The 24347-nt window shown below is 44.8% G+C and overlaps 1 protein-coding gene across 1 annotated transcript in view; it reads right to left on the minus strand.

Moving 5' to 3' along the window:
- Positions 1–24347, minus strand: part of megf11 (multiple EGF-like-domains 11) — a gene marked incomplete at both ends in the record, with an annotated part of 57704 nt that overhangs the window by 12443 nt on the left and 20914 nt on the right. Inside the window, 10 exons of the mRNA XM_083665820.1 lie at positions 227–361; positions 2086–2232; positions 6030–6132; positions 6327–6490; positions 7441–7561; positions 11858–12032; positions 17192–17404; positions 18746–18882; positions 19128–19248; positions 19619–19865. Coding sequence (XP_083521946.1) covers positions 227–361; positions 2086–2232; positions 6030–6132; positions 6327–6490; positions 7441–7561; positions 11858–12032; positions 17192–17404; positions 18746–18882; positions 19128–19248; positions 19619–19865 — 1563 coding nt within the window. The remainder of the gene's footprint in view (positions 1–226; positions 362–2085; positions 2233–6029; positions 6133–6326; positions 6491–7440; positions 7562–11857; positions 12033–17191; positions 17405–18745; positions 18883–19127; positions 19249–19618; positions 19866–24347) is intronic.

Below are 24347 nucleotides of genomic sequence, written 5' to 3' on the forward strand. Positions count from 1 at the left end.
AATGATGATAGTTCGAGACGTTATACGTCATGGATTGACTAGAAATACACATGAAAATGGATTTCGGGTAAACTTCCCCTTTAAGCTGCTGTCGAAACATGCCACACCAAACATACAGTCTAACTATGTCTTACCTTAATCCATGGATGTGTTCACAGGCAATTATAATGGGGCAATGGGGAAGGACTGAGAGGGAGGAAATGGATACAGAAGGAGGGCTACTTGCCTTGGTTGCACAGAGAGCCGGTGAAGCCGGACAGGCACTCACAGTGACCCGTGACATGGTGGCACGGCCCGGTGCTGTGCACACACTGTGGGCATGACTGGCTACAGCGGTGCCCGTAGAACCCAGGAGAGCAGACTGGCACAGAAACAGCGTGGGAGAGAAGAGGAGAGGAATAGGAGGATTAAGCATGAAGAAATAATGAAGAGGAAGGATGTGAGGTGAGAGATGAGGAAGAAAACAGTGGAATCAAGGGAGATGGAATGTAGATGAATAGGAGAAGAGGAGGGACGGAGCAAGAGGGGAAAGAAAAGAGAAAATATCAATCATTCATTCCAATGATTCCTTTCCTTTATGTCATCTGAAATAGAATAGCAGTCTCGTGGGGAGAATCAAGAAAGACAGTCTTATAAAAGTTCTGTTTAAAAGTTCAGCTTACTAATCTTTCATCTTTAAATAATAACATCATAAATTGTACATTTCCAAGTGAAAAGCACATTTCCAACCTTCCTGTCAATTAATTAATGTATGTGTATGAATGGTAGAGATACGGTATATTCTATACTCTTTTAGAAGGAAGTATAGCATAAATGCATTCAAATGTGTCTAATACAGTATATTACAGATGAATATCCTGTAAATGGATGAGAGACTCTGTTGTTACAGTGAAGCTACGGGATAATTTGTATAATTTCAGCCTCCAGTTCTAAACATAAAGATAATGAGCAGAAATGGGTCCCTGTCGCCTTCCCACAGTGTGGTGCGTATGCGCGTGGAGTCCACACAGCCTAATGCCATGGGCACTCTGTACAAAATTAAACTGAAACTTAATAGTACTGCTGGTTCAAAAGTTGCCGTAGATAAACTAGGGATTCTGTGGCTGAATGAGGTAAGACATAGCACTTTTCCACCGTGACTTTTGGCACCGGTGCTTGGCCCAAAGCCTCAGACTATTGTGTTTCCACCTCCGAGGACGGCCCAAAAAAGTCCAACCCTGACCTGGAACCGTGGAAACACAACGCACCAACAAAGGTCCCTAGTGGAAAAGCGCCAACAGTGATTCAATTCATAGATTATATTTGTACAAACTATACATTGACCATCCGGATCCAAAACGAGAGGTTTAATAGAGAAATAGTTGTGGTATTATGTAGCTTCTCTTTAATCAATGTATTCAAACTGTAAGATATTGTGGTGCAAGGGCAGGCCTTTACCCACTAAGTCAAAGAATGTTAAATATAAAGCTGAGCTGCATTAGCTGTTTAGCCCTACTCTAAGTAATGAGACAATGTTATGTCGGTTGACGTTCTTACCATGTTGGGCCTTTGTAATTATGATAATTGACTGTATGGTGAGCAGTGTGGGAGAGAATAATCACCACACACACACACACACACACACACACACACACACACACACACACACACACACACACACACACACACACAGAAATTCCACTTAAGCTGATGTTTACAGATTTGGCCTCTGAAGCTCCCAATCAGTGAACGCCTCACTTGAGCACAGCATCAGAGAGACCCCACTCAAAGGCAGAGCACACATTCCACGTGAGTCTGTCCTCCCTGGGGCTGATGAGGAGCCTCAGACAAGGGCTGTGAACCCCCAAGGGAGAGAGAGACAGCGGGGTGAGCAGGAGTGGAAACACTGTGATGAAGTGATGACTGTGATAAAGGATTTACTCTCAGACATTTATGACCAACTAAGTGCTTCTCTTGACAATTCTCCACAGAGCAAAGGAAGGTCAGTGCTGTGATGGAGCCATTGTTATTGTTCTATCCAATATAAGAATGGGTTTTATATGTGTGTCGGGGATGTGACTGAGAAGGTGAGTCAGCGGGCCTCACTTCTCTTGCAGGACGTCCCGCGGTATCCAGGCGCACACACACACGTGCCGTCCTCGGGCGAGCAGGAGCCTCCATTCTGACAGGAGCAGGTGACGGAGCAGTTGGGTCCCCAGAAGCCTTGGGGACACACATTGTCACAGTGGATTCCTGTGGGCACATTACAATGAGGTACATCACACTAAGGAGTTACACAGGGATGAATAGAAACATCCCAAATATGTATGAATGGAAAAAAAAACATCACGTCACACAGTATCAAAACCCCAAAATACACAATCAATAGGGAAGCCGATTATTCTGTTTTGCACCACAGCCATCCACTGGGATCTGTACAGGCCAATGTGGCAAACGTTCACCCAGCACTGATGCTTGGCTGGCTTTAGTTCTTTTTCGGAACAAAGAAACCCTGGTTTTATGGAGCGTGTTTTTTTTTTTTAGTTCAGCCCGATCCTTCCCCGTCTCTGTGTCTCCTTTCCAAATATATTTATTTTTGATCTGACTGGGCCTCCCTGCCAGTGCAGTGTGTTGATTAACAGGGTTGGGTCCCCAGAGTGGCCCAGCCTCCTCTCCCATTCTCTTTCAGCCCAGCCGTCCAAGTGTACAGAGCTGAAGGGGGAGGACTCCACTGGGGCCACCACTACAAGAGCAGAGGGCTGGAAGTGTCTCTCTGTCTCTGGCCTGCCTCCAACCAGCAAACACAAAACACAAAACACATACGGTGGAGCAAGCACACAGGATTACATTTACACATCCTTCTGACCAGCACCTATGCTCTAAAGAGACCGACAAACAAGACAGAGAAGGCACATGTGCAGAGATACTACTCTTATTCACTCACTCACTCTCTCTCTCTCTCTCTCTAACACACACCCTATCAAGCTCCAGCCTTCATTCCGAAGCCTCATTTGAAATGTCCTTTGACAGAGAATTTCAGAGAGTGGGGCAGCCATTAAAGCTCCGTTAGTGGAATACCTTTGAATTAAACCGGGTCTAAACTCGTGGGAATAATGTCACAGGTGAGGCAGTGCTGGTGCTGATGAGGAGAGGCCTCTGGGGTGGGTGATTTAGTTAGAAGCCAAGCCCTGAACATCAAAGGGAGGGCAGGCTTGTGCAAGTGTGTTTGAGGTTCTGCTGGGCAAGGCAGAATAAAAAAGTTGCTCCCTTTATTGTCAGCAAATAAATGGGAATAGAACATGGCACTTTGAGTTTAATGGTGACAAACAGAGGGCCTGTGGAAGCCGAGCCAGGGAGAAGAAGAAAGGGAGAAGACAGGATTCAAGCCTCTTCAGAGGAGGTGCCAGAGGTCCCACTATCCAATTAGTGAGGAGTGACCTGATACACACACAAACCATAATACACCTGCACACATGTATACTGTACATACATACGTACATACATATATACATACATACATACATACATACATACACGTAAACACATGCAAATACTGTACAAAATGTATCTTCCTCCACAAGCGCAGCTATTTTGACACTATCATCCCTATGCAAGACATGAATGATGTTTCTTTTGAAGTAGAAAAGGCTTATGCCATGCTTTGAAATAGGATGAGGTTTCTCAAGGCTGGAGTAATAATGTGTTGTAAACAAAATGTTTCAACGGAATATATGGCTGATGTTGGGCTTGCAACAGATAAGGGGCAACTGTGTGTCCCTAAACCATTACAAGGGCTAGGGCTTACCCTCTGACACTCCCATGAGAGGCTATTTATTTTTTCCTTTTTACCAGTCAGATTTAAATGTCTTTTAGATTTTCTCAGATTTAAAACATTTTGTCTCTCTGTAGACACTCTCCCCCCCCCCCCCCTTTGCCAGACACACACACACACACACACACACACACACACACACACACACACACACACACACACACACACACACACACACACACACACACACACTCACTCACACACACACACACACACACACACACACACACACACACACACACACACACACACACGCGTGCGCACTCTTTCTCTCTCTCTCTCTCTCTCTCTCTCTCTCTCTGTCCATTCAGAGCCACCCTCTCTGTCTCCCTTCAGGTGCTCCCTCCCTCTGTGAGTCCCTCCTGTCATATGTGTGTGTCTCTCCCCAGGCACCATGCTGCTCTGGACTTGTTGACAATTCTAGATCACAATTATGTACAAAAACGCTGCCATAGGCGAGGTTCTGCCAACTAAGTACAACCTCACACTCTGGTATCCTACGAGTCATGAGCCTTTTTGTATTATGCACCCCAATGTACATCAAATGGAGTCAGTGGCACGTATCACTAATGGCTGCCATACATACAAAGGCCTTTACATTGTCAGCCACGACCGCATTGTCAACCTAATTACTAGTGAAGTTAGACAGGCATCACCATCAAAATTCACAAGCATTCCTGTGTTATGGCAAGCTGGTTCAGTGAGAATATTGATGACGAGATATTTTCTAATGTGCCAAATCCACCTGACATTGTAGACGTTGATAAAGGCCAAGGGGAGGTGACCATATTAGAAGGAGGCTGCTCATTCCATCTGTACATGGAGGAAGCCTTTCTGACACAACTGTTCAAATACCAGCCACTAGTCACACTTATTAGTGGCCTTGGCTTCAGGTGTCAGCTGGTAACACTGATATTTGGCATGTGAAAAAGCCAAGCAGCTTTCAAGATATAGTTTTGTGTCAGCTGTGTGTGTGTGTGTGTGTGTGCGTGTGCATGTGCGTGAGCGTGTGCATGTGTGTGTGTGTGTGTGTGTGTGTATGTGTTTGTCTGACCCAGTGGGCTGCCTGCGGCCCCAAAGCCCTGCACCCTAGTGACTCAATTACGTCTGACAGATGGTCCAGACCTGTGAAGGATTCAGAGCGTGAGAGCCCTGTTTTTGTGGGCTCCTTCTTGCGGATAATAAAAACCCACGTCGTCTCCCTGAATAAAAGCCCTGAGCTGTAGAGTCTGAGGAGAGTAGGCCACCGAGACCCTATAGGGATGACCTTTATTGCTGGATACATTCTCTCTCGCCCCCCCCTGAAGTTGCTTTCTACAGGAGCTCTCTCTGTATTTGGCATTCAGATGTCATGCATCATTTCTGAGCATAATGATGATCCTCACCCTTGCTGTGACATTCATACTTCTCTACCGTCTTTCTATTCCCTGGTAGGATTAGTTTCTACTTTTATGTAATATATACAGCAAGCACATCTATGTTCGGGTTGCAAATTTCAGCTGAGAGCTGTCTGTCAAAGTCTGGGGTGGGTACAGTGGAGGCTGGTGGAGGTAGAAATCGGAGGGTGGGCTCATTGTAATGCATGGAATGGAAGGAGGAATGGGATCAGCCCATCCTCCGATTTCTTCCTCCACCAGCCTCCCCTGGAACATATGGCAGTTTGTCATGCCGTGTTTCCACTGAAAATATCCAGATCAAGATGAAGTCAAAGATTTAGCTGGCTATGATGGAGGTGATGTTATGGGAGTTATAATTGAATGGTTTGTGTTCAACATGCTGATCAACTGAATCATTTACACAGTTGTGTATTACCTAGTAGCAGAGGCAATTTAAGCCTGATTACAAACCAGCCAGTATGTGTGTTTGCTGTGAGAATCCAATTAGATCCTGATTCCCTACATCTCTAATTTACTTTACCCTCAAGCTCCACGGAAAATCAAATAAAACATTTAATTAACTGAAGACTGCTTAGAAATGTTACGCTCTGTCTAGTGTTTTAACATAAATGGCTGTGTTAACAAATCAGTAGCTAGGAATAATATCTATCCACGAGCACAACATGGTCTTTCATTTCTGTCTTAAATATTCAGCTATGAGGTCTAATAGGCCTCCCACTGGAAAGGTGTTGACAGTATAATTACGATTGGAGTTGCATTCCTCTTGTTAGTCAGGCTATGGCTGTAAAGCACTGTGTCATGTGTCCTAGAGCAGTTCTCACCTGTCCAGCCGGCCAGACAGCGGCAGTAGCCACTCACAGGGTCACAGCCTTCGGCGTGGCTACAATCACAGCGCTCCCGACACTCCAGCCCGTAGGTGCCATCCTGACAACCAACCAACCGACACATCACATTGTCACACAACAACACAACACTACTCATTCCCATCACCATCAACCTCACCGGTGAGATACCACATCCTCCACTGAAATCTAACAGGATTTGGGCGGTGTTGCATGTTGCCTTGAACACCGTCAATATTGTGCCACCGCCACCACAGGTCATAGACATATACTCACAGGGCAGGGCAGGTAGCAGTGCTCTTCCCTCCACCCAGGAGAACAGGTGCAGGTGCCATCCATAGGGTCGCAGGCTGCCCCGTTGGCACACAGACAGCTCATGTTGCAGCCCAGTCCCCAGGTGCCACTGGAGCAGAGGATGGAACAGTCTACACCCTGCCAGCCTTGGGGACAGACAGGAGGGGGATAGACAGGAGGACAGACAGGAGGGGACAAACAGGAGGGGACAGACAGGAGGGGACAGATAGGAGGGGGACAGACAGGAGGACAGACAGGAGGGGGATAGACAGGAGGACAGACAGGAGGGGACAGACAGGAGGAGGAAAGACAGGAGGACAGATAGGAGGGGACAGACAGGAGGAAAGACAAAGGGACAGACAGGAGGGGACAGACAGGAGGACAGACAGGAGGGGACAGACAGGAGGGGGACAGACAGACAGACAGAGACCACACTGTAACTCACATTTGGATCAGCACAATGGGACACACCTCAGTAGACTAGAATCATATTACACTAATGCAGCATATTAGTCTTACAAATATGAAAGCTTTGCCGCGTCCTCACTGTGCACTGCCCTCAGGCTTTGATAATGCCTCCCAGGTTCATAGTGAGAGTCTTGTTAATTATGAATAGGTTCTAGAATGAGATCCCGGTTGACTAGCCCTGTGTCAGGTCAAAACTGGGGTCAGCTGGCTGCTTTGATGGAAAACACTGGGGGAAACCAAACCATATCATAGCTTTTAAGTCTTTAGTCTCACATCCTCTGATCTAAGAAGTGTTTAATGTAGAAGCCGGTTGACAGTGTTTCAACCATGCTCTTACAGGCGCTTTGATTTCTGAATGACACGTCAATATTATGGGATTGTGTATGAAGGGTCAGAATGTTGAGTCCTTTGTCGGGATTAAGATGCATCTCAAAGAGGCTTGGAAGTTGGGCATGGTAGTATGAGGGATTAATGGGCTTGTGTGTTTGATAACTTCCGATTTACCTTTACGATTTCTCCCTCCACCAGCCTCCACTGGGGTAGAGATGCAGTAGAGATGTTCTAATTCTATTTCTGAATTCTATGCTGTCTGCCCTCTTTAACCTTTCCCATAGGTGTAGTGCTGTACCTTCTCTGCAGAAGCAGGAGCCGTCCACGGGAGAACAGGAGGCGTGATTATGGCAGGAGCAGGTGGAGGAGCAGCTTGTTCCATACAGCCCAGGAGGACATGACGAGATGCAGTCCTCTCCCTGTCAATGGGGTAGTACAGTTAGGTCCCAGGGCAAAGTGCAAGCACAAAACAATCTGAAAACTAACTCAGACAGGCACACTTTTTTTTTTTTTTTTAAAGGGAGGATACAAATCTCAAATACAATAAAAAGGCTAAAACAAAGTTTAGTTATGTCACTCATTGGAGAACACACTCTACTTAATAGGAGTCAATTTCATGTACCATAAGGAATAATGTTAATGTGGCAGACGAGGTAGAGTACAGCAAGAAGAGAACTTCTCTCTTTCTCTCTCTCTCTCTCTCTCACACACACACACACACACACACACACACACACACACACACACACACACACACACACACGCACACAAGCACTTAGCAGCCCAGGAGCTCAACCACTGTTGGTGGCCCATTGACTCCCCACTGACACCCCTGCCAGCTCAACAGTGGTTGAGCTCCTGGGCTAGGTCAGGCAGACAGTGGAGTAGGGGACACTCTGAGCCCCAGTGCAGTCTCTAAGTAAGGACCAGTCTCTCCCAGCCCCAGTAATGAGCTGACTGTGGGACGTGCCCATCCCAGCCCCTAAGTCCCTCACCGACGCATTAGAGTGAACCATCTCCTAAAGGACACAGAGCTCTCCACCACAGCCCTTCTCTGTCATTAGAATTTCCTCTGCTTTAAAAGGCTGAGCACAGCAACGCACCTCCAAGAGCCCTGTCCCTCCCAGCACTGGTGATCACAGGCCGTCTATGGATCCCCACACCCTCCCTCCCCGGCCCGGCCCTGAGTGACAGCTGACACAATGATTTAGAGTTCCAATTAGCGGCCCAGAAGAGTCCTGAGTGGCTCCAGCCTCCCTCTCCGGAGCACCAGGGACCTGCTGGCTGCTCAGCGCTCTCATTATCATTTTGAACTGAGTTTAAACGGAAGGCAGGAGGAGATGTGCCACTGGACGCCAGGGGCAGAACACTGCATCTTAAAACATCTCCCCTCCCCTCTGCCTGCACCACATAAAAGCTACAGTCTGTGAATGAAATTTGTATCAATCAGTTGCAGCAACCTTTGTTCTGCTCAAAATGACAGCTTCAATACTGCTAACAATGGCAGTTCTGGCACAGTTGTTAAGTGCAGATAGAAGTTAGTCAGAACAGTGTGTGGGTGAGCGGGGTATTCAGCTTGTCTCCTGAACATAGGCAATTTACTGGTGAGTGGCCTCATGGATAAGGGGTCACTGAGCCACAAACGACCACATGGATTTTGCTACATCCATGGATGCACTGGATCATACCCCGTTTCACCCCCATAGCACTGAGACCAGCGGTTGGCTCACTCTCAGGAGGGACAAGGCAGCTCTCTCATTAGTTTACTGATTTATATTCCTTCTGAGCTGAGGGGGAATAGAAATCAGTACTGCATGCAGGAGACTTCACTAATACAGAGACTGTCCATAGTACAGTATGAGAGCAGGAGAAGGACGTTACATAACAACACATCCTATGGGAGAGGGGAGGGAATGGGAGAACAGCCTGGGCTAGGTAGCTGGGAGTCAGGTCGTCCTTGGCTGAGGTATTAAATTCATGCCCATTAGTGTTTTAACATAATTGGACAGCAGTTTGGAGAATGTCTTTCCTCTCACTGACACAACATTGATCAGTCTGGTACCCATTGAGACCAGATGCAAATGGCATCACTAATTACCAATCATTCTCACTCCCTAACAGTTAATCTAATTGCAGGACTGTTGACTGCTAATTTAAAATTCATACCACAAAACTGAAAATGAACGTTTTGATGAGGTTAGGAAGCCCTGGGAAAAGAGGAAACTAACTGTTTTCATCAACCCAGAATTAGACCAGGATTTTCATGTCATTGTCATCAACACAAGCCGATTTCTAGAAGATCATTGGCTAGAATACTCTGTAAAACCCAGAACAGAAATAGAATATGTTCTGTGCCTGGATCACTGAAGACAATGTCTGAAAAAACTAACATGTAATCATTTTGTCCCAGTCAAAAAGACCATGTCCAATTACTAGAGCTAAATCAAGCGTGCAGGAGCTCAGCCTGTTCTCAGCTCTTGGGTTGGTTTGCCTCCCGGTGGGCCTCCAGAGCAGGGAGGCAGCAGGGACGCAGTAGGGAGGCTGATGTGTTATCAACTGTCCTCTAGGGATACGACTTCACAAACAACCAAGGATTGCTACTTCTTCCCCACTTCAAGTCTGTCATTTCAAAAGTCCCATTGTGTGATAATGATCACCAATCACAGTGTGAAACATCACAGAATGTGGCATCAAAATGTCATAACAATCAAAACTATTCACTGCTATTTATGGACCACCATCACTGCTTCACCTTCTCGTACTAAAACATTTGGTCTGTCTGTACAGAAGCACCAGCAGCACTGAGAAAAGAGAGAGTTTTTGCTCTTAAAACAGCGTGGAACAAGGCTCTGGGCACTACGTTTTGGTTTCCGCCTCATCCACCCATATGAGCCCTGTCTGCTACCATCTGACTGGTTACTGTTGTGTCATTGATCCTGCCCTCTAGGCCTGCTTAATGGATCTGGCACCGGTCCCCAGCATCCTCCATAGAGAACAGGTGGAGCAAATTAAGACACAGTCTGTGTGCTCGCTAGGTAGCTCCATTCACCACAGTGGCCTGCTGTAAGACACAACCAATTTCAACCCAAATGTAATGTTGTCAGAAAAGTCGCTCTCAGTCTCTGGAAGCGCTGATTGAAGACCAAATGCAATAGAAAAGGCAAACCATGAACATTTTCTATTGTAAAAAAAAAAGGCAAACCATGAATACGTTTTTTTATTACTTCTTGTCCGGAAAAATTTAAAGATACCATTTTTGAAAAACAACAACAAAAGTTACCTAACCTGTACAACAGACTAAATATACAATGCCCTGCATTAGTAACAGGTGAACTAGGTCTAAATGGTGAAACCAATATGTACACAAATACCATCAAATAAAAGCAGAGAGTCTCTACTTTAACCTCACAGTAATTGTTTGATTTCAAATCCAAACGTTTTAAGTGTAGAGCCAAAAGAAGAAAAAATGCTTCACTGTCCCAAAACCTATGCAGGGCACTGTGTCTAGTTTTCTAGCATAGCAATATCTAAATAGAAAACAACAGGGCTAAAACTCCCAAAAAACACATATCCAGCTGACCTCTGTATTCCTCTTTAATACGGATCTAAAGCTCAAACACAACATGTCTCTGCTGATCTATCTGGCTGATTTGTAAAACATGTTCCATAAACCGTGTGCTTTATTATTAATGGCACAGAATCTCGACTAGACAACGGGTCCTTCTGCATTTGGCAAGGTCTTTCTTTTAAGTGCAAACCTGCGGTGTAATAGAGAACATCCGTTATGAGGAAGTATTACCGCCTGTTGAGTTAAAGAACCTCACCTTATTCCTGCCGTCCCCTCCCCGCGTGAGCCTGCTGCTCCTTAAGCACAATCTGGGACCATTTCCAGAGCATTAAGATACATACACTGACACCCGCTTTTACTTTTGCAACAAAGAACTTGAAATGCACATCGCAAATATAATAATAACCTTCATGAACAATCTTTGTGGATCTATAGTACATACTTACTGTAGATAAAAGGATGTTTCTTTTCATTAGAAGTCATCATGCCCATCTCCCCTCAACATACTCGATGTTAATTACAATATTACTAGACATCAGAGTTCCCCTTAGATCTGATACGTAGTAATACTAAGTCATGTAAATAATGTACAGTATATGCAGTATATATCAGAACATAATCATCCAGATGATCCAGATACCGTTGCTATAGTAATATTAGAGCCAACTTGTAACATGAACATGAAACATGAATCCTGAACCAGGATCTTGCCAAAGGCATTACTGCTGACAGAACCAGAGAAGCCAATAGCAGTTACTATCTGATGACATGTAGAGTAATATAAAGAAGACTGCTTTTAAGAGAGGCTACGGGACAGGATCATTAGTAGAATTTCAGTTCTAAAAGACGAGCAAAAATGGGTCTGTTCGAATGGGTCGAATATGAGTCTGTGTCTGTGGTGCGTGGATTCCCAAGCCACGGAAATGTGAGCCAAAAGTGAAAGTGAAAGTTTCAAAATACTGGCGCTGATAAACTAGGGATTCCGTGGCTAAATGAGATAAAACAGTAATTCAGTTAATAGATTATATTTGTACAAATGTATACATTGACCATAACCTCCACCAGCCTCCCCAGGCCTATATGGTTTTGGTTGTGGTTGTGAGAGTCCACAATACCAGGCCTGATAAATGACCACAAGGGGACTCACCATAAAACCAGGGGCACAGATGCAGGTGCCGGTCACACCGTGACAGTCTGCCCCGTTGGCACAACTGCACGGCAGCATGCAACCCTCGCCATAGTAACCTGGTGGGCAGGTCTCGTTGCAGTAGAGCCCCGTCCATCCTGCAGCACATGTACATTCACCAGACAGAGGGTGGCAGCTAGAGACCAGACAGAGAGAGAGAGAGAAAGAGAGATAAAGAGAGAAAAAGAGAGAAAAAGAGATAAAGAGAGGTTAAATGGTAAAGACTTTAATGCCTAATCCACGCTGAGACTATCAACACCTCATTTCAGGGGAGAGTCAAACGGTGAACTGCAGGCTGACAGCGCTTCATCCATCCAGACGTCTCCGTGCTTCAGCCAGATGGATGAGATGTCCCTTTTCTCCTTCATACCGTAATGACTTCTACTGTTCCAGCGGCAAAGTACAGCCAGAATCAGAGCATTAACATTGCATTAGCTATGAATGCTGCTGAGAAATAATGAATGAAGCAAAGGTTGCGATTAAAAGCTAAGTGTATGACACGGCTAAGAGGTGTCCAGACTTCGAAATGTGCGCTGGCTTCGAAATGAGATGACACCAAATTGATTCTGAGATCTCCTCTTTTTTCACTCTGGGTTCTAAGTGGTATTTTGTTCAGGGCATGGTACTGATGAGGTTGTATTGCGATTGAAATGATCCTGTGTGGTGCAGTTGTTAGAGCATTGTGAAGGTTGTGGGTTCAAATCCAGCTGGGACCATATATGCACAGCATTTTTAAAATGCACCCACTTTACTGTGAATCAGTTTGGATAGTGTGCTAAAACTGGTGTGCTAAAACTGGCATATACAGGACGCCCTGCGTAAGTAATGGGGCAGTGAAGCATTTTTTTCTTATTTTGGCTCTACACTACAAACGTTTGGATTTGAAATCAAACAATTACTATGAGGTTAAAGTAGAGATTATCAGCTTTTTTTTATGGTATTTGCATACATATTGGTTTCACCATTCACCATTGGTTTCACCATACCCTTTTTCAGGGTAACCAAAATAAATGAGGCAGATTTATCAAATGTCTAAATTAAGCACTCATGTTTAGTATTTGGTCGACAATGCTTTGCATGCAATAACTGTCCGATTTCTGCAACCCATCTTCTCTGGTGATGCTCTGCCAGGCCTGTACTGCAGCCATCTTCAGTTCAGTCAGGACTTTTATGTCATTTAATGAATATGGTAATACAATTAGGCTTGGCGGAATCGGATGGCTCCGCTCTGATATAGCTCCACACCTGAAGTTATACAACAGGAAAACAATATTACAAGGCGGGGAGCCAATACACTTTTTCAAACCGCAACAACAGAACCATCCAATACAAATGCGACTATGTGTCTGAGCCAATCGGATCAGACGGGGGGTCATTCTAGAATTATGTGATTACTACTCAATCAAAAACCCAGCCACCACCTGCTCAGAATAACTTCAATCATTACACAATTCTCTTATATTCACACTGTACCGCTGTTTATAGCAACCATTGCTACGTTCTATATCATACATTACTCAATGCCTTTTCGGCTTTAACAATGTCTTCTAATGTACAGTTCAATCTAATGTAACATTCATAAGCCACTAAGGACCATCGACCCATCTTCATCAAGGTGGCGGTTGATACTTCAGTGGTTGATGCCTCTGAAGTTGCAGCGCCAATGCGGAAGGAGTCAGGTGTGTACACATCTGGGGACAGTCCGCATTGTTAGCACAGGAACCGGAGACGTGCAACGAACCATCATCCCATCATGGGTTTTCCCTCTTCCGTTGTGAACAGTGGTTCAGTAGGCATTGCCTGTGATCAACATTGCAAATAGTAAAACATGCAAGAAAGAGGACAAAAAGCTGTATTCATTTGAGAAAATACAATGGGAGTTCCTCTGCTGTTCCTATCAGATTCAGAGTGAGATCGTTGGCCGGATCAAAAACGATGCTACGAGTAGTGTATTCACCACACCGAAGAAACCCATAAAAAGCTGTAAGAAACACTGATTTCAGTAAAACATCCACATAGAAACACCCGCGTCTAAGGAAACACACCAGTTTGTGCACTAGAGGTAGAGTCAAAGGAAGACGTTTGTCATTGCCTTTGGGTTGTGTGTTCTTTAATCCGTTAATGACTTATGACATATAGATGAATTCCAAAACAGGCTACAAACATCTGGGTTTATGCACTGAAGATGAAACTGAATGTCTGCTATTTGAGCCTTAATAGAAGGCTGTAGTTCGTAATCCGAGATTCAAAGCAGTGAACTATAAAAGCACATACCACAGATATATCAACAGGAATAACATTAACTGAAAAAGCAACACAGAAAGAAGTGCAAAAAGTCCATGCAGAATCATAAGCTTTTACTGTAGATTTTGCCAGGGACTCTAGCATTTAATCGAGAACCATTTGCAGAAAAGGAGGGCAAAGCATGCCGGCTGGCTCAGAACTCCTGCAATTTCAATAGAGACAGAGAATCAGCGCTCATTTTATTTTGAAAACCAGGAGCAGCCCTAAGCACAAAGTTCCCCATTACACAAACCAAGTTCAAATGTCTCATTAACCTATTGATGACAGGACACAAAAATATGTTTATACACTAAAATATGTTCCCTGGTCCCCACATGACGCATGCTGCCACAATGGAATACAGTTCAAAGAGCGCTATAGATTGCTCAGTTTGGGGCAGAGATAATAACTCTCAAAGCCATGCTTCGGAAAACCATAAAAACCCACAAAACCAATGGAACCAGCCGCATGCATGTAAAACTCGGGGGCGGCAGACGTCTCGACGAAGTTGTGGTAAAAGAAAGACATACCATTCCAATGTTCAAAAGGGTCCAAAAACACATGTTGGATTGGCAGCCTGAATCGATAGAAACCATATCAAATAACCCATCAACAGGTTGAGCCAAATTTAGCAGCCTGAACTGTATCAAAGAAACTCCTCATAATCTCACAAATACGCATCAATTTATCACAAAGGCAATGAAAGCGTCAATCTTGAAAGCGTCAACTATGTCAGCTTTCACAAGCCAAGGACCCACCCCTGCTGTTTTAATTAACCGAATTGTGTGGTCAAAAATAGAAAAAATTGGGGGAATCAGGCTATTAATGCAAGGAACAGATTATTTTCTCGCTAAGTCGCTAAGCCAATGGGGTAAAATCAGAAGTCAGAAAAGGGGGGGATCATCGAAAGGACTCAACAAGATAGCCCTTCTTCACCTCCTTTTCAACTACATCTGGTTCATGACGCGCAAACAACAAATTAGGACATGAATACCCTTAGAAATGTAACTTAAACCAGCAAGAAAACCATGAATGAGACCAGTAATGACATAAGCCACAAAAGAGCGATGAGGATGGTTGGTCAGTGCCGTAGGGGTGTTGAGAGGTGTTGATTCATCTTTTCCCTGGAGTAAACCTACACGGGCACACCATCTGAGAGGGACTCCACAGAAACTGCAAGCATGCAGAAAATCACAATTATTTGGGTTACAGAATTTCTCATTGAAAAGAATACAAACACGGTTATTACAGCCAACCCACACATTCAGCTGCTTAGAATGTGTAACGTCCACCTTGGGTCGAACGGCCGGCTGAGGTGAGCTAGTGTCTGCCTGCACCGTCCTTGGACATACGCCAATAGTATGGGAAACAGAACCGCATACAGAGCATGACAAGGCGCGGTGCTGGTAAAAATATAAGGGGCGAATGCAACATAGACCAATCAAGCCTGATATTAGAGCGCTGAAGGGTCATGGCTGCCTTAGTGAAGAAAAGCGTATGAAATTCATAAAACAAATGACCCCCATAGGTGAGTGCTAATCCAATTTGGCCGGCCTCTCAGGGAATACTTTATACTAGGTATCCTGGTAGACCCCAAAGGCAACTTTAAATTCCGCCATGTCAGACATGTAGACAGCCTTGGATGACATTCTTTCAGAATAACCGAAATGTCCCCATAGTCAATCACATGCCTATCTTCCCCCTCAGCAGAAATCAGAATCTTCACCAGATTAATATTGTTACCTGCAATGATCTGCTTCCTGAAAGCAACAGAAATAGCGGTGGCAAGTGACACGAATGGGACCCCACCGACAGCTGCCGTACCCAGGTAAACAGGAACCCCCCCCCCCCACAGCCATGGAAGAGGAAGCAAAAATGTTGTTGTTGTTAATCTTTTCCAGCATAGTGAGGCGTGTATTCATCGAATCCAGGGAGCCTGGATGTTTCTGAGCGCAGCGAGGTCTGGGTCATAGGCGAAACCAGTGCAGACCCTCACCATAAGAGCACAAGCAAGTTCAAGTGGCAGCTATATATGCCCAAATCTAACACCCCCTGCACCACGTTTCACAGATGAGGTGGTATACTGTAAATCTTAGGCAGATCCTTTTTTCTCCAAACTTTCCTCTTGTAATCACTCTGGTAAATATTAACCTTATCTGTCCACAAGACCTTTTTCCAGACCTCTGCAGGCTTTTTAGGTACTTTTTAGCAAACTGTAACCTGACCATCCTTTTTGAGAGTAACTAGTGGTTTGCACCTTGCAGTGAAGCCTCTGTAGTTTGGCTGGTGATGTATACTGCGGCTGGTAGTCTCTGACACATTCAGGCCTATTTCCTGGAGAGTGTTCCTGATCTGTGGACAGTTTTTTGTTTTTTTTCATAATTATGGTGAGCATTCTTCGGTCATCTACTGTAGACGGCTTCCTTCGCTTACCAGCCCGATTGCGATTGCTGAGCTCACCAGTGATTTTTTCTTTCTTTTTAATGATGTTCCAAACTGTTGATTTTGGCTATGTTTTTCAGAATTTGCAGCCTAATAATGGCTTCCTTGACTTTCATTGATGTTGACAGACACCAGTAGCACATTCCAAAGGCAATTGCAAAGGCTAGAATCAATAACATTGAGAAACATTGAGAGTTCTCTTATGCCTACACAAATGATGTGACAGAACACACCTGACGTACCAGAAACACCTGCCAAGCCAATTGTCCTATTACTTTTGGGTACACTAAAATAGCTGGACTATGCATCAAAAGTGTTGTAATTTCTGAATGGTGAAACCAATATGTACACAAATACCATCAAATAAGTTGAGAAGTTGAGAAATCTCTACTTTAACCTCATAGTAATTGTTTTCCAAACGTTTGGAGTGCAGAGCCAAAAGAAGAAAAAATGCTTCTCTGTCCTGTTACTTATGCAGGGCACTGTATCATACAGTATATGTTAAGTATAACATTTGGTCTAGAAGTCTGTCCCTACTTGTGTTTTTTTTCACTGTACTGTCCCACCTACCTGAGTGTGTTGGTGACATTACAAGGGCAGTACTTGTCACAGATGAGACCATAGAGCCCTGTTGGACAGAACCTCTCCTGACAATGAGGCCCTTTGAATCCTGTGTCACACAGGCAGGCTCCGTTGATGTGGTAACATTTGGCTCCGTTCTGACAGTCACACCTCTGTTCACACATAGGACCATAAAACCCCACTGGACACTCCTCCTGACACCTACAGTACAGAAGAAGAAGAACTCTATCAACAGCATAGCTAATTCAACCATGGAACAGAGAAGCCAACCTCTATCAATGCACACAGACACCATGACCTGACTGGATTGCTCCCTGTAAAACCATAATACGCATTAAATGTATTAAAATCCCAGGCTGAGATGTTCATCCATAGAGTCAGTCTAACAGGGGTCTGGAGGGTAGTCCCCCGAGGCAATCCCCTGCAGTTAGCGGTCAGGGGTAATGTGTTCCCCCACAGGGGTTGTCCAAGGTGAGGCAACCATCATTAACTGCCTGAATATAATTAGAGCTGGGAAGATTCTCAGCAAGGGACAGTAAGGGGAGACTGTAGGAAGGGACTTTTGAAAGAATTTAAATATACAATCCTGGCAGAGCATCAATCTCAAGTGTCCAACAAAGCCATTAACTAGCAGATAAATAGCTCAATTAAATTATAAAATGGGCTAGTTATGTTTCATGTTTAAATTACATTGGCTTTGGCTTTGGCTTTGGCTTTATCAGGGGATGCTGGTGTTATTATACGAGGCAGAGGTGGGTGGAGGCTAACACAATCTCAGATTATTCTTGGCAGGTTAATTCGCCTGTCACTGACAAAATAAATGAGGGCAATTCCGCAAAATATTAAGGCAGAGGAACAGAGGAAAGTCTTGTTCAGAAAGTGTTTTCATCCTGGAGACAATTGCTTTAGCCAAACTAATAAACCCTAGGCTGCTGCTCTGTCAGGCACAGGGAACTAACGGGATCTGTGGATTTCAATGGCCACCTAATAAAGGGCCATTACTTATAATTAATGAGTAGAAACTAAACAGCATGGAACCCACAGCCAGATCAATGGACAGGATAGCAGAGGAAGGAGATGAATGGAGAAGCTCAAGACAAGGACACAGTCAGGGCAGCACGTAATAGGGGAGAATTAATAAAACATTAACACTAGAATAAAAGATTCCTATTTACTTTCAAGCAAACTAATGGACATTTATAAATGTTAATGTACTTGAATGTGAAAAAGTATTCACCCTTTCCTTTTCTTTGAAAAAAAGAGGCATTGTTTGTTCTTCCTTTTGAAAGAGATAAGGGCATACGAACAGGGCCTGTTTACCATGTAATTGCGGCGGGCAGGACATAATCTCATGACATAATCTCATATCAAACAAATAAATTATACAGCTTTACTTCATTTGAAAACATCACCTTGTTTAACCTGGGGTTTACAGTTAGGGCTCCACTACAGTATGTTTCCTGGAAGGCTAATCCATGCTATAATTGAATCACTGTAGTCTAGCATGGCACTAAATAAATATACATAAATCACCTACTGTACCTCCGCCCACTGTAGCCAGCAGAACACTGGCACTGCCCACTGATGTGGTCACACAGCCCTCCGTTACGACACGAGCAGTCCTTGCTGCAGTTGATGCCATACTTGCCAATGTGGCACGGTTGGGCACAGACAGAGCCCTGTGGAGCCAACCAGAAGAGCAAATGCTGTATTAGATTAAAAAATATGATCCCCATTAATTCAATCAAGACTATTAATTCCAGACATACAGGGCAGGTCAAATCAGACCTTGCTGATTTGATTATGTACTGCTCTAAGAATAGAGTCATTAATTTTTGAGTGCTGACTTTTGATCAGTAATCTCATCCAACCTCCTTTCCACTCCTCCCCTCCCTCCTTCCCTCTGTTCCCCTGTGTGTCCTACCATCCATCCAGCAGGGCAGGAACACTCTCCTGTGATGTGGTGGCACATTCCTCCATTCTGACAGGGGCAGCGCTGCTCACACTGGGGCCCATGACTGCCAGAGGGGCACCGCTCTCCACAGCTGCCACCACAGAGTACAAGAGTACACCACTGAGACATATAAAACACTGTGTATGGCACAACCAGACATACATTTTAACACAGTAGTACACTGAGAATAATAAAGTGTGTAATATAGTGTAGTGTTCAGGGTATATACAATATCCACACAATTGAGTGCACAAATACAGCAATACAACACAAATAAAACCTCACTTCACCTTATAGACAGTACTAATCTCCCTCTGCGCCGTCAGACTCTCCATTTAAATGGAGAGTCTGACTTAGTGAGACTAAGACAGTACTATCATACCTGACATGTGAGAAAGACAGACACCTGGTGACAGCTGGGAAGGTGAGTGTGCTGTGAGTCTAGCACTGCTGGTACTCACAAAGCCCCCGTGTAGCCAGGTGCACAGATGCACTCTCCTGTCTCGTGGTGGCAGGTGGCGCCATTGAGGCACTGGCAGGGCAGCTGGCAGGCCTTGCCATAGTAGCCATGCTCACAGGGCTCCTCACAGCGCCAGCCCTGGTAGCCGTCGGTACAGACACAGGCCCCTGTGATGGGGTTACACTTGGCACCATTCTGGCACTGACAGCGGTTACTGCAGTGGGGTCCCCAGAAGTCACTCTCACAGCCTGCAGACAAACACAGTGGAATAAATAGTCAGGAGAACAGAGACACAGACAAAAGTAAGAATGTTGCCAAAATGTAACATTATTACCTCAAATAATCTGCTTGGCATTTCACCAACACCCTGAAAGGTTAAGGCCATTTTAAGTTTTGAAACAAATTCCACTTCAGGTATTGGGATTTAATTTTAAAGGCTTTTGCATAGACCTCTGCTATAAAATATTAATGCAAAAGCCGTAAGGGAGATGTGAAAGATGAAATTATATTGAGCATAGATTGAATATCCATCACATATACCGAAATAAAGATAACCCCATATTAGTAGCAAGGTCCCTCATAATAAATTCAACTGCAAGTTTACATTGCCAACTTGTATCCTGGAATTGGCATCGAGGAAGATTTGTAAAGTAATAACCCGTAATTGCCTTACATGTGTTGAAGTATATAGCTGCTTTAAATGCTTTATCAATACTGGCCCCCCTGGAGGGAAACAGCAGAGAGACAGTGCATATATTATGTTAACTCTGAACCAGCATTCTCTATGGGCCACAGGGGATGGAATCTGTTAAACAAATGTTGTTAATAGCCCATGCAAACTCCAGTCAAGTGGCTAATCTCAAGGCAAGATGTAGATAAAATAAAGCAGTTCAGAGGCTCAAACACAGAGAGTACTTGGGATATGGGTCTGTCTTCATCCTGAGCAGGATAAGTGTTCTTCAGTGCATCTGTGAATGATTTCAGTGATTAATATGACCGTATGCATTTCTAGCAGCAGCACAGGCTTGTATAACACCGCAGTATGTGGTCCTGGTTGGAACAGCTGCTAGGCCAGTGAATATTAAACTATTGATTCCCACCTCATAGCAGGCTGGCTTATAAATGTAAAGACACCATGGCTCCCTCCCCGAATGCATTCTCCCTGCCAGGGCTGTGATCAACTGGCGATGGGAGCTTAATGAAACCTGTTTCATGGCTGTCACTGAGGCCTGTTTTTGCCAGGTTAGCAGCAGGAGGATGATCAGGCCTTTCCTGATGGAGATGTCCTGAAGGGGGGTCCTAGAACACTGAAACACTGGAACACTGGAACAGGGCAGTAATGCCTTTCAGGCTGGACAGGCCAGAGGCCACATTAATGGGCTCACGGGGGGCAGCTATTGATTTGATCTAATCTGCTTCTAGCCTCTGGTCTGGGCATGGATGAGCTCCCTGAAGGTTGAGCTGCTGCCACGTAAACGACCCTGGCGCATTAAATCTGAAGTGTGTGCGGGCGGCTGAGGTAATGGATGAGCAGTTTAGACCGCAGCTCTGTTTGGCAGTCATCAGTACTCCCTCAGCTCAACCCACACTGATAAACACAACACATTCAACATCTGAACAGGAAGAAACGCCCACCCAGAGACCTCCTCACCTCTGGTCGCTTGTGATTTCCACAAACTTCCACTGCGCTGTTTTCCCATTGCGAACTCAAACTCTGATGTCTCTAAAATCCTCTGTGGCTCACAGGCTGCTCATTGGGCAAGAAAGTACCAAGGAAGGGAACACAGGAACATAAACCGAAATCTAGGCAGAGCTTAATTTGCAGACGTTTCTGGTTCTTAGGAGCTCAACAAATGTTTCCATTTGAAGTCTTAAACCTTCTTTAGCTTGCAGTTAGACGCCTCAGCACATTCAGAGCAAAGCACATTATCTAGCTGTCTCTCCTGCACACAGAGGTTCTCAGACTCACCAGAACAACCTCTCACTCCCTGGCTCTGACAGCATTTAACTGTGATTAAGGAGTCAGAGTTCATGATGCACTGTGGGCATCAAATGAAACAAACAAAAAATAAAACTTTCACAAACATCAATGTTTTTGTTTCAGCTGTCTAAAGCAGCAGCTTCCAGCACAGCGAGTAGGACTAAACTGTGTGAGGGAATGAGGATGAGGACCCCCTGGGGGCTGCAGTGCGTGGGCAGTGAGTACCACACAAGCCTGCAGGACTGAAGGACCTGCAGTGCAATCCCTATTAACTGGCCTGACCTGCGTTTGAGAGCCTAATCAGTGGACACGTAGGGGACCCAACCTGGGCACAGACATCCAGACTCCCAGCTCATAATGGATGACAGTGTCAACGTGGATAACCTCACACACAGGGACACAGGCAATCTCAGGGTACTGTATACAATCCCTTTGGCTGGAACAAAACCAATCTTGTTGAAGGACAGGGCACCGAACGGAAAACTCCAGAAGGTGATGTTCAGAGAATGAGAGAGAGAATGAGAGAGCCATCATGTTAGCAGCAAGCTTTGAAGTGTGCTCAAAAATATGCATGCACAGGCCTGGCTGCAACAGGATTAAAACCAAAACAGCTTTCAGGAGCTGGCTTGATTCAGAAAGTTCTCCTGAACTTGGCCTCTTCAGCAAAATGTTTTTCAAGGTTTTCTACTGAGAGTGGCCTGTGCCATAAACAGCTCCCATAAGCCTCCAAAGGCAGGAACCACTCAAAGAGAGGGACTGAGTCGATCCCTTCACACTAATACTGCTCCTCTCCTCTCTAAATCGCTGAATACTCTCTGGAGTATTAGCACAACAGTTTTCCATGTCATTTATTTAACTGATCATAAGGCAAACGTACAGTAACTCTGATCATCACGGCTGGACAGGCATACTAAATGACAGTTTAATAGCTGTGGACAGAGGTGGCTGGTATTACTCAGTGACACACTGGCCATGCCAGTTTTCACTGCCAGAGGATCAGGGCCACATTATTCCTATTGGAGTGACTGGCACACAGCCCGACTTCACTCCTCACAGCTTGAACCACTCACTGTCACATAAACACCCAAAGAGTGACTCCAAAGCACAAGGCTCTATTAAAATACACACACTTCTGTCCAACCAATCAATTCATCAGCACACCTATAAAATACAGATTTCTCTCCTCGAAACTGAGTAAAGTCAGACCACTTTATATAAATGTATTTTTGATATTTATAGCAGGGTTTCTCCAGGATAAAACAAGACATACTGTACAATCATTTAAATAACCGAAAGGCCTCAGACCCTCAGTGTCACACTCACTCTTTGGCAGTTTGTTGGTGGCAATATCTGAGACTCTGTCTCATTAAATCATTGAGTGTCATTAAGTGCTACTCTGACTCAGTTATTTTTTTCTCTGCTCTACAAGCCACTAGCAGTGTCATTGTTGTACCTCATTTCAATAAACAATTAATATGCATAACATTGCTTTTAGAGTTTAACGTTTAATAAGAGGGAACCATTGATGTCTGGCAAAACTGTCCCATACATAAATAAAGAGATATTATTTTCTCAAATCTAGACATTGGATAGGAGCTTGTCTAACCATTTAGCCATCCTTCAGGACTAGCTATCTCCGTGTTGCAGACTAATAGCCCTAAAAGGAGACAGGATTGCCATGAGGCCTTGGTGTAAAAGTGATGATTATTGTGTAAATTTGAGTGATAAATGTCTCTGGCTTTGTTATACTTGCTGTTGTAAAAGCTGCCAATACAGCCTACACGACGAGCCCACTGTCCCCAGCAGGGCTTGTTGACAGTTATTATACTGTTATTTATTAGCCCACTGAAACACCAAAGCATTTTGGATACATCATTGTAAGGCTGATGGATGTTTTTCTAAATATAGAGAAAAAACTGCCAATAGTCATGGGGGGGGATTCTGCTGAATTGGAATAACAGAGAGAGGACCATGTCGCTGCAGCTGCCGCTGTGGGGCGTGTCGTTTGTCCCGGCATAATCTATCTTGACCAAGCCCCAGTGAGTTCACCTTCCCCAGGGGGGTGGGAGCAGCACGGGACCAGATTCATGCGTGGTGCAAACTGCTGTTCATCTCCTGGCAGGAGCCTCTCGTATACACTCCACTGGCGCACCGTACGCTCTCGACCCATTTTAACCTCTGATTGGATAAGAGGTAATACGATGTGACTCGTATTGTCTACTTGAAAGCACAAAGCTAATGAGTGAATATCCTTATTGTTTTGGACAATACATTAGTGATTAAAAAGTCCAGCCGGGGTGTTTATCCCAGGGAGGATCAGGTCATTTGTCCAAGTTCTATTCAGGATGTGAACCTAGATCGATAAGAGCCCTGCAGAAGCCAGCGGGCCTCTTGGCAGCACATCTCTAACTGAGTCAAGGGCTATAAGTTCACCAAGGCCGACAGGGCCCCGTCATTTCAGAGAACGCACGCCCAATGAGCACTGGAGTGTGACACTGCTAAAGAGCAGGGGGGCTCCCATCTACAGTCATACCCACACAGGGTTGGGCCAGAGTGCATGCTCGCTGTGAGAGAAGGGAGCCTCGCCTCGATGCAGTAAACCAGAAGCTTATTCAACAGAACCTGACATGGCTCAGGAAAGTGTGCTGATCAGCAAATTGTTACACAGCCCACTGCTTCTTCCAATTAATAATTCACCCTTCCCCCTTGTCCTGTAAAAAAACAACCCCTTTGCACCCTGTAACAGGAC

Source organism: Argentina silus, assembly GCF_951799395.1.
Source record: "Argentina silus genome assembly, chromosome: 3".
NCBI classification, from domain to species: Eukaryota; Metazoa; Chordata; class Actinopteri; order Argentiniformes; family Argentinidae; genus Argentina; species Argentina silus.